Consider the following 18,573-nt stretch of genomic DNA (forward strand, 5'->3'; position numbering starts at 1 on the left):
CAATTTATAACACACCTCCAATCTACCAGGACAGTGTGGCTAATGTTATTGGAGAAATGTGCTGGAGAAGGTCTAGTGCTGAGCACTCTTGGACTGACTAAAATTAGACTTCTTGTCAATGTATGTAGGGGCGAGAATAATCAGTCTTGGGGGTGGTGGGGGGATAGTGTGAGGAAGGCACTTTATTTCTGTTTTTGTTACCCAGTGCAACCATTATGTATTCTCAACTACTATTGTACCCTGGTGCTAGGACAGATTTAAAGTAAGTGTCAAAAGAGACAAAAGTGATATGAGAAAAAACTTTTTCACGTAGCAAGTGATAAAGATCTGGAATGCAATGCCTGAGGGGGCAGTGGAGGCAGGTTCAATCAAAGCATTCAAAAGGGAATTAGACTGTTATCTGAAAAGGAAGAACGTGCAGGGGTATGGGGACAAGATTCTCTCTCTCTCGTGCGCTCATTTGGAGAGCTGGTGCAGGTATGATGGGCAGAATGGCCTCATTCTGCACATAAAAATTCTGTGATTATGAGCTCCTATTTACAAAATCCAAAAAACTTGACTCTTTTTAATGGCTTTATCTACCGACACGCTACTGTACAGGTTAACATTCATACTCCTCTCCTGGCATTCTAAATTTGGATTCTCACCCTCTTGTACTCTCACAATAGAAGTCCTTTACATTTCTCAGAGTGATCATTAGAACCTTTCAAGGTCCTGAAGGATAAGAAACTGCTTCTTGCTTCCATGCAACTAGTGTACTCTTTCAGAAATAAGAGGTATTTGATTTAGTATTTGGTAAGCAGAATTTTTGGAAACGCAGTTTATTTCAAAAACTACACAAAATATAAACAGTGATGAAACCACAAATATAACAGCTACCGCTTTATAAGTGACTGAAATAAACATTCTCCACTATTCTCTTCTCAATGATATAGTACATAGCTTTTCACTATTATTTAATCTAGAATCCGGAAGAAAGAGACTGAGTGAGCATGTGCGGGAGAGAGGGCACGAGTGGGCGAGAGAGTACGAGCGGGCAAGAGAGTGCAATCGAGCGTGGGAGAGAGAGGGAGAGCGCGAGCACAAGAGCATCCGTGGAAGAGAGAGGGGGAGAGCGCGCATGGGAGAGGGAGAGTTCGTAAGTGTGAGTGGGAGAGAGAGTGAGTGTACGGGAAGGAGAGCATGAGAGGGAGAGGGAAAGCACGAGAGAGCATGCGAGAGGAAAGAGATAGACTTAATGCCCCAGATTCAATAATGACATCTATCAACAGCAAGACAAGTTCAGTCATCTGGATAAGTACAAAGTAAAAGGTCTGATGGAACATTATTCTGAGATAAACTGAAAGCCTAAGAAAGGATTGACCAAGGATAGCAGAACACTATTCTCTTCAGCTGATGCAGAAAACCGCACTAAATCTATTGCGACATCAATTTCCTACTTGCAGGCAGCCCAGTCACCTGGACAGTGCCTGCTGTTCCAAGAGCAATGTTGCCTGACTCTCGCAATCTTCATTCAAAAGCCCAGGGTAATCTTGTACAATATATTTCCCAGCTTTCAAAGAGCCAGCACAGGCACGATGGGCCAAATAGCCTCCTTCTGTGCTGTATGGTTCTATTCATGTTTATTTTGAAACTGCAAAGTGAGGGGTCTCCATTACCAGATTCAGCTGCTGCAGGATATGGGCCTGGTCAGGCTGATTATTTGAAGACACATGTACAGTAATTCCATTCATATTTCACTGGCAATGATAGGGTGCTATGACGTGCTTGGGTCGGATGATGTACAGTACCTGGATAGCCATCTAAACTATAAGCTTTCCATTTGCAAACTGGCTGCAGTCCAGCTTTACAGGCATCCTGGTCACTGATGGAGGTCACATTAAGTGGTGCGATCAACACCTGCAAGGGAAAGAAGAGGTTACACAATGATTTGGCAGATCACTGGAATTATTAAAGTGATTATTGAACATTGTATTCCCTTGATATAGAAGATTAAGGAGTGATCAAATTGATGTGTTTACGTTGATTAAAGGACTTGATAGGGTAGATAGAAAGAAACTATTTTCTCTTTTGGTGGAATCCAGAATATGGAGCATAATCTTAAAATTTAAGTCAGGCTGTTCAGGGATAAAATCAGGGAGCACTTCCTCACACAGGTGATCGGGGAACTCTAGAACCCTGTTAAGGATAGGTCAATCAGCTATAATCTAACCGAATGGTGGAACAGGTTTGAAGGGCTGAATGATTACTCCTGTTCCATCTTCCTAAAGCACAGGTTCACTTAGGATATACCACACAGAAACAGGCCATTCATACCAATCAGTCCACGCTAGTATTTATGCTCCACTCGAGTCTCTTCCTGTTTTTCCCTATGTAACTCTATCAGCATAATTTGCTATTCTCAACTCCCTCAAGTGCTCATCTAGCCTCCCTTTAAATGCATCTATACCTTTCACTTAAACCACTCCATGCGGTAGCGAGTTTCACAATCTCACCCCTCTCTGGGTAAAGAAGTTTCTTCTGAATTCCCTATTTCATTTCTTGGCAACTATCTTAAGTTGATGGCCTCTAGGTTTGTTCTTCCCCCAAGCGGAAACATTCTCTCGGAGTCTACTCTTCCAAAACCTTTCATAACTTTAAAGATCTCTATTACGTCACCGTCAGCCTTTTCTTTTCAAGAGAAGAGAGGCCTAGCCTGTTCATTCTGCTCTGATTGAGATGACCATACATTTCTGGTATCATCCTTGGAAATCTCTTATGTACCCTCTTCAGTGCCTCTGTAGTTTTCTTATAATATGGCAACCAGAGTTAAACTCAGTACTCCAGGTGTGGTCTAACTAAGGTTTGATACAAGTTTTTAAAATATATTCGTATATGGGATGTGGGTGTTGCTGGCTAGGCCAACATTTATAGCCCATCCCTAATTGCCCTTGAGAAGGTGGTGGTGAGCTGCCTTCTTGAACTGCTGCAGTCCACGTGGTATAGGTACACCCACAGTGTTGTTAGGAAGGGAGTTCCAGGATTTTGACCCATTAACAGTGAAGGAACGGCGATATAGTTCCAAGTCAGGATGGTGTGTGATTTGGAGAGGAACTTGGAGGTGGTGGTGTTCCCATGCATCTGCTGCCTTTGTCCTTCTAGGTGGTAGAGGTTGCGGGTTTGAAATTTAGCATAACTTCTTTACTTTTCAATTTTATTCCTCTAGAAATAAATCCTAGTGCTTAAATTTGCTTTTTCCCCGATGACCTTGTTAACCTGTGTTGCTACTTTTAGTGATCTGTGTCTATGTACTTAAGACACTTATTTTCTAAGTAAATGCAACCTCTTTATTTTTCTTTCCAAAATGTAATACCTTACATTTATGTCGCTTGCCAGTTGTATGGGCATTCATTTGTCAATTGTATTCAATTGCATTTCAAGACTATTCTAAATACATTTTGTGTTACTGCACAACAATTGGTTTGTTTACTGCAAATATCTCTACCATTCATCAGACTCAGAAGGAAAGAGCCCTAGTTATTAAAGGACTTGTTTCTATTTTTCATCGATGCTTATGTATGGGCCATTTGGCTGCAATAGCCCAGCCATGAACATCCAGTTGAATTGTTTCAATGCTGACAATTTCACACAGCAGCATTGATGGGACTTCTGATTTAGTGTGAACTCTTGCCATGAATTGGAAATTTTAAAAAATGTACTAAAAAAACTATAGCCAGATGGAATTAGTAATGCAGAAGAGGGGGAAGTAATATTGACTGAATGGAACTGCATATTAAAAACTGGGCATTTCATGAGTTAGCTTATTTTTGAATTAGGCAGTAGGAAAAAGAAAAAGTGAAAAACTCTTGATGGCCCCTTTGCCATTTACCATCCGATACTGAAAAGGTCAAATACATTTCCTGCTAATATTGATTATTTTTTCATGCTATTCTCAGAAATTCTACATGTTGACAGCAAGAGAGCAAAATCTAACTCGTGGTGTAAAAATTAGAGTGTTGATAAACGGTGGAAGGTTTCACTCTGTACCCTAAGGTGATGTCTCAATCAATGAGTGCAGGCTACCTGAGCCACCAAGCAGTACAATGTTGAAGGAAGATCAGTAACAGATCCTACACTGTGGCCCTTCTGCTGTCAGATCCAATTTGGCAGCTGCAAAAACAACATGACATCAAGGAACAAGGGCCAATATTCAGTAACATCCAAGGTTGCTGCAATAGAAATTGGGGATTATCTTTCTCCCCTATTCCCAAACACTATAAATGTTGAAATCATTGAATCCAGCATCCCTGGATTAAAAATAAAACTCTACATCACTATAAAAATACACATGTTTGACGGATGAGAAATGGTACTGCATTCGCACCATCTTTTCTTTTTGAAAAAATATACTTTATTCATAAAATATCTGAAAGAACATTACAAGACATTTCAAAATGGACATCACAAAAAGTGCAATCATATTCAAGTTTTCCACATAGATCATGAGGTGCTTCAATACAATCAATGAATATTACAGACATTTCAACCTGATCATTACAGACAGTCAGACAGTGCAATGGTATTTAAGCTATCCACACAGATCATGTTGCACTCTGAGGTGCTCCAGTACAATTGTGATACATGTAGTATTCACTACATACATTCAATGTGAATCATATAACCTGAGGGGTCTATACAATTCCCAGCCCCTTGGTCTTAAACAGCGACCTTTCCCCATTACGCCTTTGTGGTGGCTGCCCCAAGCTTTAGAGCATCCCTCAGCACAAAGTCCCGGACCTTGGAATGTGCCAGTGTGCAACACTTAGTCAGGGACAACTCTTTCTACTGAAAGACCAACAAGTTTCGAGCAGAGCAAAGAGCATCTTTCACCGAGTTGATGATCCCCCAGCTGCAGTTGATGTTTGTCTTGGTCTGTGTCCCTGGGAACAACCCGTAGAGTACAGAGTCCTGTGTCACAGAACTTGGGATGAACCTCGACAAAAACCACCGCATCTTTCTCTAGACCTTCTTTGCTAAGGCACATTCCACAAGGAGGTTAACAACGGTCTCTTCCCCACCACAGCCCACCCCACACAAGGGCAATGTGCAGAGGGGGTGAGACTCCTAGTATGATCTTTCTCACCAGCAGCCAAGCTACGTCTTGGTGCTGATGGTGGATCCTGTCAGATGGTTCCCTGAGCAGACTGTCAAAGTCATTTGGCAGAATGCCTCACCATCAGAACTTTCCAACTGCATTCGCACCATCACTTATCTGCTTTATAAAAAATGGTTAATCAAGAGGTGACAGATCATTTGAGGCTTTGCGCATCATGGGTGCAGGATACACAACAAGGTTGAATGGGTGAACAACTACATCCATAGGAGGATAGGAAGTAGATATTGCAATAATAAAAAATAATTTATTAATAATTAAATTAATTTTTGTACAAAATGCAGCCCCATCACCTCTACAATAAGTGAAGCACAGAAACAATTATTCTTCATTGAAGTGTCAAACACAGAGATACACACAATTCCTTGGTTTTTAGGAAACTCAAGTTTCCAGCAGATGTTAGCCCAATTCTCTGCAGTGGGGAATTCAATCTAAAAGGCCAAACTAGTGGTAAAAGAATGAGTGTGTGGCTATGGAACTAAATGACAGGAAATGGCAAATCCTGTGTCAGGATCAATCTAATCACTTATTGGCAAACAATCGAAGAGAGTCTTGATGCTAGTGGGATTTAGTGGATCACAAGAATAATGTTCTAAGTAGAAATATTTGACTTTTAAAAAGGCACAAGCTGTGCCTGAAATAGAGGAAGATTTTCATGCACCATCCTGCTTTGATGTAACAGTATTGAGCTACCAAATGATTGAAGAACAGAAATAGACTGTCTTCACCCTTGGTGTCTCAAAGTAGTCTGAACAAGTCTGTTAGAACTGTTAGATATGATATTTTCACACCAGTACTGAATTAAATTAACCATATACAAGAGCTTAGGGTGCACATAACTTTTCTAAATGGTTCATGCTGTGCTTTCAGTATATATCAGTATACTCTTATATTGGAACTGTTTGACGCTAGGTCTTCAACCTAATAAATCTGTTAATAATCTGTTACTGCCTTGCACATCTCTATACCTTTTAAAAGGGTCTGGCATCATACATTTCTAAGCACGTCACCATCACAATGATATCCATCAAATTTATGATCATGTGTATCTCATTTGCCCTCTGTGCTGTGGTTGATGGTTTAACCTTGATATTTTGCCCATTATCTGTGATTTCTTCAAGGCTCTACCTTCCACTCTGTTCTTCCTTCATATTAAAATAAACTTTGTAGCACTTGTCAACCAATCGCATCTCCTCTTAGGCGGAGGGCACCAATCTAAATTCAGAAAATTCCTTCAGATTGCGCACCCACAATATTCATAATAGCAATTTCCGGTGTATTGCATTGGCTGAATTACTACACCTTCCTCTCCATGACTTTCAATGAAGTTGTGTAAGCATTGTCCCTTTCAATTATTGAAATCTAGCTTCATATTTTCTGTTCCCATTGAGTGACTATCTCTAATTCCATCTTTAGTCTTTCTTTGTCTGCTGAATGTTTTGGTCTCACTATTTCCTTTGACCTGAAGTTAAACTCTTGCACTTCTTCCATTGCTGAAGTTGCTTCCAAAATGCCCACCTTCCAATCACTGTTTAGGACAGGCAGAGCAAGTGAGGGGTGGACAGAGTGAACAGCCCCAAGGTAGAGAATGACTATAAGCCAGTCTTCCATTTGCCAGTCGTGCATTAAAGAATGCCCCTGGAACCTACTACAGGTATTGTGTCTCCCTACAATGTCAGTGAGGAAATAATACGCTGATAAATACACATCAAATAAATGAAGGTAACTAGGAAGGATGATCGTGCACATGTGAATAATGGCAGAGAAGGGGGAAAAGATACGTTTCTAAGGATGACAATCAACATTATTCACACAAAAGAAATGCTGTGCATCTATTACTTCCTGTGCTAATTTCTTATACTGGAAAGAATCTTCTTAATTGTTAAAAGCAAAGATGATGGTGCTGTAAGGTTTACCATCAGTGCACAAGACAAAGTATTTTTAGAGAAATAATCTTTAAAATGTTTTTTGTCTTTTTAAAGTTTAGACCATCTAGACAGCCAACTGGCAAAGAAACCAATTATACTGAACATCCCTACAGGGAATTCAGCATGCACGAATTGAAGGAAGCAATGAAGGAATATTACAGCTTCAGTAAAATGCAAGTGCACATTATGCAAGGCAATCATAACCTTGCAAAAGCACAGTTTAAAATTAGATTAGGCTGCAACAGTGTTCAACTACAGGCTGGATGTAATTATGATAGAGTATATAAAAGTGATAATTTACAGTGGCTCAAGTAGATTGAAAAAGAATAGTCACAACTGGAACTTCTCTTAAAAATTAAAATAATTACAAACAATGATTAACCTTAAACACTTTTGGTTTATACGAGTGCTGATGGGATTAAATCAGTAGAACTGGTGCGGTGGAGATGCTGAGCCAATATGGAAGGAGGAACACTGATCAATGGTCTAAGCCACTCGGGTTCCTGTGCAGGCCGCACCCAAGTTGGCCCCTTTAAATTACTGCGTGTACACAGCCGCGCAAAAAAAAATTAAAGGGGCTGTGCACTTAAACAAATTAGCCGTGTACTCCAAAGAGAAATTAGAGGATATGTTGACACTAATATAGATATGACCATTAACCAATGATGTTGCAGTGACTGCTATGATACTGCATGTTTAGCTCAACTTGCCATATTTCTTTTGCAGAACTATCTTAACTAATGAAATCAACAAAAATTAAGTCTTTACAGTAACGTTATCCAAATGAGAAAAGAAATAAGGAATGCAAATCCCTTAAAACCAAATACTCTCCTAAAGCAGGTCATTTTATTTTAATAGAGAATACTCTAGAGATAGTTTAGATTAAGTGTTTTTGAATTAGTTTAATTTAAAAAATACTGGCAGGCATGATGAATGAGGACATCCTTTCAATCCAAGACAGAGTTAAAAGAAAGACTCAGGGATGACTACCGTCTATCAGTTGGCTGTAAGGGTCCTGCTTACATGAGCGTGCACAGGGAACCTAGGATCTGTTGGATGCCAGTGCATCGCCTAAGATTCCCCAGAATTGACTATTTTATTCAGAGAGGTTCTGTGCAATGTGAAAATGCTTTACTTTATTGGGGAAAACAAAAGGGAGGGCCAAGGACCATAGGATGTGCATTATTGACATTAAAAAAAGCAAAAAAGTTAGGAAGTAGTGATTAGTTGACAACAAACTCAGAATTTAAAAGTGTAAAGATCGAGAAGGAAGTGATAAAAGTTTTGGAAGCTCATAGTGATAGAGGAATCTTCAATCAGAAGGCAGGTTTTATCTTGTATTTTGTCCAGATGTGTGAGAGGTGTAAGAACCTCCATTGATGTTAAGAGATCGCAAGAATTAGGAACAGTAGACCATGCAGCCTCTCGAGTGTGCTCTGCCATTCGATAAGATCATAACTGACCTGATTGTGGCCTGAATTCCTCTTGCCTGTCTTCTCCTGATAAATAACCTTCGACTCCCTTGTCCATCAAAAATCAATTCTACTCAGCCTTGAATATAACCAATGACACAGCCTCCACTGTTCTCTGGGGAAGAGAATTCCACAAACTAATTACTGTCAAAGAAAAAAAAACTTATTCTCATTTCAGTCTTAAATGGGAGGCCCCTTAATTTTTAAACTGTGTTCCTTAGTTCTAAACTCCTCGACAAATGGAAATATTTTCTCAGCATCCATCCAGAAATATCCTGCCTTAGTGTCAACACCTGAAAGTGATAGTTCTGTTGGAAAAGGTGTTTTTGTATGTCAAAACATACACAACCAGGAAGTAATACTTTTATGTGGAAACACGCTCTGAGAAGCTTCTTAATCAAACAAAACAAATTTTATTTACACAACAATTTCTGTGGTTGCTTGTATCCAGCCAGCCCCTCATGCAACCATTTTCTATGGAACTCCTCTCCTAGAATTTATTTCCACTGCGCTAGCTACACATTGGTTGAACAAATCACGTGACCCTTACTCAGTCGAACTGATCTCAAAGTGACAGTCATCACATTCCTCCCCCCTGTAGTTCTTTTGTACATTTTATCACTAACAATTGCTTTATACAATTGAACCAATAATTTTCTGAATTCTAGAAATAATTACATATATTGTTAGCCCAGACTTCAATTACATAATTTATAACTATGGGGTTTATTGTATGTAATAAGTCTTTGGAGTGGATTTTGAATTCGCGTCGAATGGCATAGTTAGAGAGGTTGTGAGGCTGCTTCTACTGGATCGGCATTTTCTGGAATTGTACTACCGGGTACTTCCTTTGGTACAGACAATTCATTATCATTAATTTCCACAGGGATGTCCTTGACGTTTATTACAGGTCGACCAGAATTTTCGATACACACAGGTTCACCAACACTTGGTGGTAACATTGACTGTGGGAGTGCCTCTCTACGCCTCAAGTGGTCAATGTGCTTCTGAACAATCCTTCCCTCTATTTTCACTTGATACAAAAGGGGTCTGGTCTCAGAGGCTACCCTTCCAGGAATCCACCCAGGACCGCTACCGAAGTTTTTCATGTACACATTTTCATTGGTCGAGAGCTCCCTAAGTCTACTGTGAGAATCATGACTCGTCTTCTGGTTGCACTGACTTGACTCTACCCTCCCCTGCAAATTTGGAAACACAAAACTTAACCTCGTCCTGAGGTGACATTTAACGAACAGTTCAGCAGGAGGAACACCTGTCGTTGCGTGTGGGGTGGTGTGGTAACTCAGCAGAAAACGTGAGACTCTTGTAGCTAAAAAGATCCACCTGATAGTTTTTTCATACCAGATTTAAAAGTTTGGACGGCTCTCTTGGCTAAGTTGTTTGATGCTGGGTTATAGGGCGCTGTCTTTGTGTGTTTTATACCATTGAAGTTTTGAAACTGCACTCGTGAACACTGTCCCATTATCAGACATGATTACTTCAGGCAATCCATGGAGCTGCAGAACAGTACTGTGGGATTTCAATGGTCGCTATTGATGTTGGTGTTTTCACCTCAAGAATTTCTATCCATTTGGAGTGTGCATCAATTACATAGTCCTTTATTCATAAATGGTCCTACATAATCAACATGGATGCCGACCCATGGGCAGCCAAGCCATTCACAAGGATGTAGTGGAGCTGTGGTTAGCAGGCTTTGCTGCAACTGGCAATGTTAGCAGTGCCTTACCAGGTTTTCAATATCAGTGTCAATTCCAGGCCACCATACATAACTCCTGGCTAGCATTTTAATTTCTGAGATACCAGGGTGGCCACTGTGTAGTTCCATCAGGAGTAGCTCCCTGCCTGGCACAGGAATGACTACTCGCACTCCCCATAACACCATACCATCTTGACAACTGAGTTCATGTTTATGGATGGAGTAGGGTTTCATGGCATCTGAAACAGCCTAATTTCCCCATCCCGTAAGGACTTTATCTCCGGATAAACTCTGGAGAACAGTGGATCCTGACTGGTCCAGGTTTTGATTTGTTTTGCACAGACTGGTAGCATATCCACAAAGTTTAAGGTCAAGATAATTTCTTGAGGAATAGGTGTACATGTAATACTTTCTCTCAAGGGCAGGTGACTGAGTGTCCATATTCGCAATATGTACCCTGGTCAGTGTTTAAAGGTATATATTCATATGTGGCCAGGATCAATGCCCGCCTCTGAATCCTCGCAGGGGCTATTGGTGGAATAGCCTTGTCCTCCTTAAAAAGGCCCAACATGGTCTGAAACAATAGTGAAGTGTTTCCCATGTAGATATTGATGGAACTTTTTGCTGCTGAAAACTATTGATAGGCCCCCTTTTTCATTTGTGAATAGCCTCATTCATATCATTGAGGTATACCACAACCTGTTGCAACCCCTGTAGTAGGCTCTCCATTGTGTGTTGGAATATTGCAAATGCCGACAAGATACCAAAAGGCAGGCACGTATACTGAAAAAGCTCTGTGTGGGTGTTTATCGTGACATATCCTCGGGGACCGTCATCCAACTCAAGCTGCTGGCAGGCATGACTCATGTCCAGCTTGGTATATGACTGGTTCCCAGCCAGTTTCGCATAAAGATCTTCGATTCATGGAGGAGGATATTTGTCCAGCTTTGCAGTCTGATTGATGGCTTGTTTTTAAATCACCTTGTTGGGCTTCAAGATGGGAACGATGGGCACAACCTATTTTGAAAACGGAACTGGCTGCATAATACCTAGTTCTTCTAACCTCTTTAGTTCAAAATCCGCTTTCTCACACAGGGCATATGGTACCAGTCTAGCTCTGAAAAATCAGGGAGTGGCTTCTGGGTCCATGTAGATTTTGGCATGTAAGCCCTTAATTTTGTCTAACTCGTCCCGGAAGACACTGTCATATTTTCTTAACAATTCTGACAATCCCCCTGTCCTTAGCTGGAAAATGTCAGTCTAATTTAGCTTTATTTTCTTGAGCCAGTCATGGCCCAGAAAGCTTGGTCCTTCATCCATTACTACTATGATAGGTAGCTGGGCAGACTGCTGTCCATAGCTTACTGGTACAGCGGTGGTACTCCTCATCTTTACTTCTTCTTCAGTGTATGTTTTCAGCTTGGCTGAAGTGCTCTCTAAATTTAAAGGCTGGGCAGCCCCTCTCAAATACTGGTGTGCTCGTCCTGTATCTACTTCCAAACTTAGACATCTCCCATTTACACGGAGAGTTACGATGATTGGGTCTGGCTTAACATCCTTGAGGTTGAAAAGTGAGTAAATATCAGACTTACTGTTACCAGGGTCTTCCACACTGTGTACTTGTAACATATTTTTGGGTTGGCTATTCAGCTACCTGGACCTAGCCCAGCATTGTCTCCTCAAGATTTTCCCCAGAATAATGGCACTCAGCCTCCCTAAATCGACAAGACTCAGGAGTGTGGTTACTCCCGCATTGATAACATTGGACCTTAGGAATCGCTGCTTGACTGCCTCTGCTGTATCTTTAGTTCTGTAGATTACTGGAATGGTTTCCTTTTCAAAAATTCATTCACAGGATGTGAGCTTCGCTGGCTGGGCCAGCATTTATTGCCCATCTCTAGTTGTCCGTGAGAAGTGGCTTCGGCTGATTTGGCGCCACAGCTGGCTGCTGGTTCCCACCCTAATTGGTGTCCTGCAATTCCAATGCATCTGCCTCAGTGCTTTCCTTGCAAGCGCAATCTCCATTGCACATTTCATATCAATTTCAACTTCCGCTAAGAACCGACATTGTATGGCATTGTTATACAATCCCACAGCATATCACTTAGGGTCGTACCAAAATTGCAATGCTCTGATAATTGTTTTAGTTTCTCAATGTATATCGTGATTGATTTCCCCGGGGCTTTCACTCACGAATTAAACTTAAAACGTTGCATTATGGCTGAAGGTTTCAGTTGGAAATGACGCTTAAGTAGATCCACTAACTCACTGAATGATTTGGAGTCAAATGCTCTTGGAGCGGTAAGGCTGCAGATCAGACTATAAGTCTGGTTTCCGGAAACGCTCAAAAAGATCGCCTTACGTTTCCTCTCATCCCTTATTTCATTTGCCTGAAAGTAGAATCCAAGGTATTGACCCCATTCCTCAGCAGAGGAGTCGAATGGGTCTATCTGGCCAAAAAGAGGCATCTTGGTGAGTAATACAATTTCCTATTCACGGTCGTTGATTAAACACGATCCTCACAGATGCAGGCAGGAGACAGTGCCAGGATAGTTTTTCTTTATTGCTAAATGTAGAAACACGCTCTGAGAGGCGTCAAAACAAAACAAACTTTATTTACACGAGAGCTTCTGCGGCTGCTTGTATCTAGTCAGCCTCTCATACAACCATTTTCTTGGGAACTTCTCCCCATGAATTTATTTCTCCTGCATTAGCTACACATTGGCTGAACAAATCACGTAACCCCTACTCAGTTGAACTGATCTGGAAGACACCTTGTATTTATACGGCACCTTCAACATAGCAAAACTTCCTAAGACACTTCGCAGGAGCCTAATCAGATAGAAATCAATGCACAGTCAAAGAAGGAAACATTATGAAAGATAAAGGAAAAAGGGCAAAAAAGGAAGACGTATATTTATATAGCCCTTTTCATGACCACTGGATGTCTCAGCTTTACAGCGCTTTATTTTTGAAGTGTAGTCACTGTTGTAATGTAGAAAATGTGGCAGCCGATTTGTGCCTGGCAGACTCCCACAAGCAGCAATGTGATAATGACCAGATAATGTGTTTTTGTGATGTTGATCAAGAGATAAATAATGGCCAGGACACTGGGGATAACTTCCCTGCTCTTTTTCAAAATGGTGCCATGGGACCTTTTATGCCCTCTCAAGCAAGTCTAACGTCTCATCTGAAAGATAGCCCCTCCAATAGTGCAGTACTCCCTCAGTACTGGCACTGGAGTGTCAGCTTTGATTTTTGTACTCAAGCCCTGGAGTGGGACTTGAACCCAGAACCCTGTGATTCAGGATGAGAACTCCACCAATTGAGCCATGGCTGACAAGTATGTTTGAAGCAGTGCCTTAAAGGAGGAAAAATAAGTGGAGGGACAGAGACGAATTCCAGAGTTATAAGGCCAGAAGTATATAAGAACATAAGAACTAGGAGCAGGAGTAGGCAATTCAGCCCCTCGAGCCTGCCCCACCATTCATTACGATCATGGCTGATCTCATTTTGGCCTCAACTTCAACTTCCCGCCCTCTCCGCATAACCTTTCAACCCATTACTAATTAAAAATCTGTCTATCTCCTCCTTAAATTTATTCAGCGTCCTGGTATCTACTGCACTCTGAGGTAGTGAATTCCACAGATTCACGACTGTTTGAGAAAAGTAATTCCTCCTCATCTCTGATTTAAATCTACCACCCCTTATCCTAAAACTATGGCCTCTCATTCTAGGATGCCCCACAAGGGGAAACATCCGTTCCACGTCTATTTTGTCTATCCCCTTTAGCATCTTATCTACCTCAATTAGATCTCTTCTCATCCTTCTAAACTCTAGCGAGTATAGGCCTAAACTACGCAATCTCTCCTCATAAGCAAGCCTCGCATCTCTGGAATCAATCTAGTGAACCTCCTCTGAACCGCCTTCATTGCAACTACATCCTTCCTCAAGTAAGGGGGCCAAAACTATGCACAGTACTCCAGGTGTGGTCTCACCAATGCCTTATACAGTTGTAACAACACTTCCCTATTTCTATACTGTATTCCTTTAGCAATAAATGCCAAAATTCCATCTGCCTTCCTTATTACCTGCGGTACCTGCATACTAGCTTTCAGCGATTCATGCACGGGACACCCAGATCCCTCTGCACTGAAGCATTCTGAAGTTTCTCTCCATTTAAATAATAAGTCGCCTTTTTATTCTTCTGACCAAAATGGATAACCTCACACTTATCCATATTAAACTCCATCTGTCAAATTTTGGCCCATTCACCTAACCTGTCCATATCCACTTGTAAATTTATTTCTTCATTGCAACTTACTTTCCCACCTATTTTGGTGTCAAATATCAGTTGAATTGCAGTGGAATGGGAATGGAAAAATGCAAACTACAGCTGACCTTTTTGACAGTCGCTCAAATCAACTTTTGGTTGGCTCAAGTAACTTACCCCACCAGGGCTATCTGTACCTTGCTTGTCTTGCTTTCTACCCTTAATTAGCACACTCCTTAGATAACCACCTTCAACACCTCTTTGTCCTTTTGTCTATGACATCTTTTGGCTATCTCCACAAAGCATTGGCCCTCTATCCAGCTCTACTTGTCCCATCCCCCCTTAAACCAGCTTATATTTCACCTCTTCTATTTTTACTTAGTTCTGTTGAAGAGTCATACGGACTCAAAACATTAACTGCGTTCCTCTCCGCAGATGCTGCCAGACCTGCTGAGTTTTTCCAGGTATTTTTCTTTTTAACTTACTTCACTGATTGTTTCCTTTCACTAAAGTTCTCTGGTACAAAGTTGGACAGAGAAACAACAGGACACAAAAGAGCAAATGTAGCAGAGGGTAATGAAAAATTCAGATAGGAAGGATATTCATTCATTGCAAGTTGTAAGTAGGAAATTACTGAAAAATGACACTTGGTCTTTATCATTCAGACCAATGAATGATTCATTCTCTCAGGATGTAGAAGATTCTGACTTTCCCAAGAGCAGCTAGTAGCCAGATTTTTTTTTCATAAAAACGGACAGAACAGACCCTTTGAGATGTACAAAAGAAAGTTACAACTATACAGCACTGTAGAGAGGTAGACTGGGATGTTTTTACATTTGAAAAGAAGGCCCTGGTAACTACATTTAGCAGAGCTTGTAGTAGCTGTAAGTTGGAACCAGCATGGAGAGGTTACATTGCTTTAAACACATTCCAAAAAGTAGCAGATAGACAAACCAAACAGAACCCACAAGCCATGTTCTCAATCACCATTGGTCGCCTATTCACCTGTACAGATTGATATAGAAAATGATAAGCAATGTATTAGGTCCTGTTGAAAGATTGCTTATAGAATATAGGTCAGCTGCTGGAGCAAAATAAGAGAGGTTACTGCTTTACAGCACTGGTCCCAGTAGACATATTTCTATTAAGAACTCCCATGCTTTCACAAACTATTCACATTTTGAGGCATTCAGGGAAAGTTGATAAGGTCAGATGTTTTTAGTGTCATATATAGTCAGGATTATAAGTACTCACCTCCTAATCCCTGAAAGCTTCTTCACCAACTACAAGGTTCAAGTCAGAAGCATGATGCACTTACCCATCAATAGCCTGGATGGATTTTTAAAAATAATATTCATTCAGTTGGATGTGAATATCACTGGCTAGGCCAACATTTGTTGCTCATCCCTAACTGCCCTTGAGAAGGTGGTGATGAGCTGCCTTTTCGAACTGCTGCAGTCCATGTGGTGTACGTACACAGAGGGCTGTTAGGGAAGGAGTTCTCAGATTTTGACTCAGGATGTGGCCGAAAACAACCACCCTGAACTGAGCAGTTTGTTTGATTTGCTAGTCTAGAGGATGCACTGCAACAACTCACTAAGGTTATTTTGACAGCACCTCCTTTCATTGCCACTGAGCAGGACAAGAGGAGCATCATCATCCCCTCCAAGTAACATCACACTGCCTTGGACTTATGCTGCTGTTCCTTTATTGTCTCTGGGACTTCCTATCAACACCTTTAATGGGAGCCCCTACACCACAAGGATGGCAGGGGAATAGAAAAAAGGCCCAAGGCCATCTTCACTGGGTGACTACCAATGGTCAATGAACTCGGGCTCATCAGCACTGCCCACATCCTAAGAGCAAAGAAAAATATGTTGTCCTTCAATGACATTATCCGTCAACATGGTCTTTTTCAACCGTATGCGAATAACATCCAGTTCCATCTCTGTGTTATCTGACAGTAACGCTGAGCCAAAACTACCTCCCATGGAACAATGAGAACAAGAAGCCATCTTATTTGGTCCCTGTCAAAACCTTATAGCCACTCTTGGCTGCTTTCCCAGGCTGAACCAGGGTGCACAATCTTTCTGTTTGATCCCAAGGGAAACTTCAAGTAGCAGGTATCTTCACCAAGCTCACTTCTTTCCACTTCTAAAATGCAGCCTGCCTCTGACTGCAACTCATCAACTAGTTAAGCTTTTACTCACTGTATGCCATTTCCGAAAGCTTTACCCACACTATATCTCACCATTAATGAGGTCTTGTGGCTCAGTAGGTAGAGCTCTTGCCTCTGAACCAGAAACCCTGAGCTTAAGTCCCACTTCAGGGCTTATTGGTCACAGGAGGAGTGTACATGATGTGTTTTATGCAGGTTGATAATCAGCCTGATAATCCTTGCAACACTTCCACACTATTGTCTATAGAGCAAAAAAGTGTCTTAAGATACAAAGTAAACAAATAAACATCACCATCACCCAAACCTTTATCTACACTCCACCTCAGCTTCACCAAAATGTTTATCCACAATACATTTATTGGCAATCTAAATTTTGATCTACACTACACCACTCACTTCTGTTGCCTCAAAACGTAACTTCTCCGAAAGCAGCTTTACCAACCTCAACTTCATCCAATACAAATCCCAATTCATTCAAAACTCAGGTGCCCACATCCTATCTGACTTGCCCATCATGCCCACCCTCCATTAGCTACTTTTACCATAACACATTAAATTCAAATTCTTATTTACAAATAATTCCATATCATTGCCCCATCCAGTTTCTGCAACTTCCTCCAGCTGTATATTTCAGCATGTCGTCTTCAGCTCTGACTTTGGTCTCCTTTGCATCCTCTCCACTAATAGTGGCAGAGCATTAAGCCTGCTCAACTCTAATCACTGGGCCTCCATCCACCTTGTTGCTTCAATCACTGTTTATAACACCCTCTCCCAGAACTATCTTTCTCATCACATCTTCAGTCATTCTTCCCAATTCTTCCACCATGGCATCCACATCTCATCAATGAAATACCTTAGTTGAAGGCACCATATCAATTCCAGTTGATGTTTGATGCTATGCAAAGGGATCAGCATAAATTTAAGTGGTTAGAAAGATTAATTTTACAATGGATTGCTTTGAGAAGAAAACCAATCAGCAGAGTAACATGGCTTATACACGAGATTTAATTTTAGACCATTAGACGTAAATAAATTCAGTCAATATATGCCTTATAAACAGCCAGTACAAAACTTTAAGACCTCATTAGTGAATGCAGTATCAAGCTGCACAGTATTGAAAGGAGATGGAGGCTTTCGATAGCGCACAGTGCACATTAACGAGGATTCAGTCTGATGTGAAGAAATACAAAAAGACATGAAAATCTGCAGCTTTTTATAGAACAATGCCAATTAAAAGTAGATCTTATAGAAGCATTTAAAATTACAAAACGATGGGACAGTGTAATTGAAAACAGACTGTTTCCAGCAGTTTTAAAATTCATTCATGGGATATAGGCTACACTGGCTGGGCCAGCATTTATTGCCTGGCCCTAATTGCTCTTGAGAGGGTGGTGGTGAGTTACTTTCTTGAACTGCTGCAGTCCATGTGTTGTAGGAACACCCACAGTGCTGTTAAGAAGGGAATTCCAAGATTTTGACCCAGCAACAGCAAAGGAACGGTGATATAGTTCCAAGTCAGGATAGTGAGTGACATTTTCTGTTATTTTACTGATGATTGAGAGTAGACTTATGGAGTGGTAATTGGCTGGGTTGGATTTGTCCTGTTTTTTTGGGGACAGGTGTGTTGTAGCTGTACTGCACCAGCTTGGTTAGGGTGTGGCTAGTTGAGGGGTCTAGATGGACGTGCTATAGATACAAATTTAAAATTACAATGCTTAGAGCAGAGGGCTAGAGAAACTTCTTAAGAGAGTGATGCAAGGCTATGGAATTCACTTCTAGGGTCAATGATCGAGGCAGAAACTGTATTAACATTCAAGATTAGAACGGATAGATGAAGGAAAAGAAGGTGAAG

The 18,573-nt window shown here is 41.0% G+C and overlaps 1 protein-coding gene across 1 annotated transcript in view; it reads right to left on the reverse strand.

Moving 5' to 3' along the window:
• Positions 1–18,573, reverse strand: part of alkbh1 (alkB homolog 1, histone H2A dioxygenase) — a 42,884-nt gene that overhangs the window by 19,802 nt on the left and 4,509 nt on the right. The window contains exon 2 of the mRNA XM_041214281.1: positions 1,791–1,899. Coding sequence (XP_041070215.1) covers positions 1,791–1,899 — 109 coding nt within the window. The remainder of the gene's footprint in view (positions 1–1,790; positions 1,900–18,573) is intronic.

The sequence above is a fragment of the Carcharodon carcharias genome, chromosome 20 (genome assembly GCF_017639515.1).
Source record: "Carcharodon carcharias isolate sCarCar2 chromosome 20, sCarCar2.pri, whole genome shotgun sequence".
Lineage (NCBI taxonomy): Eukaryota > Metazoa > Chordata > Chondrichthyes > Lamniformes > Lamnidae > Carcharodon > Carcharodon carcharias.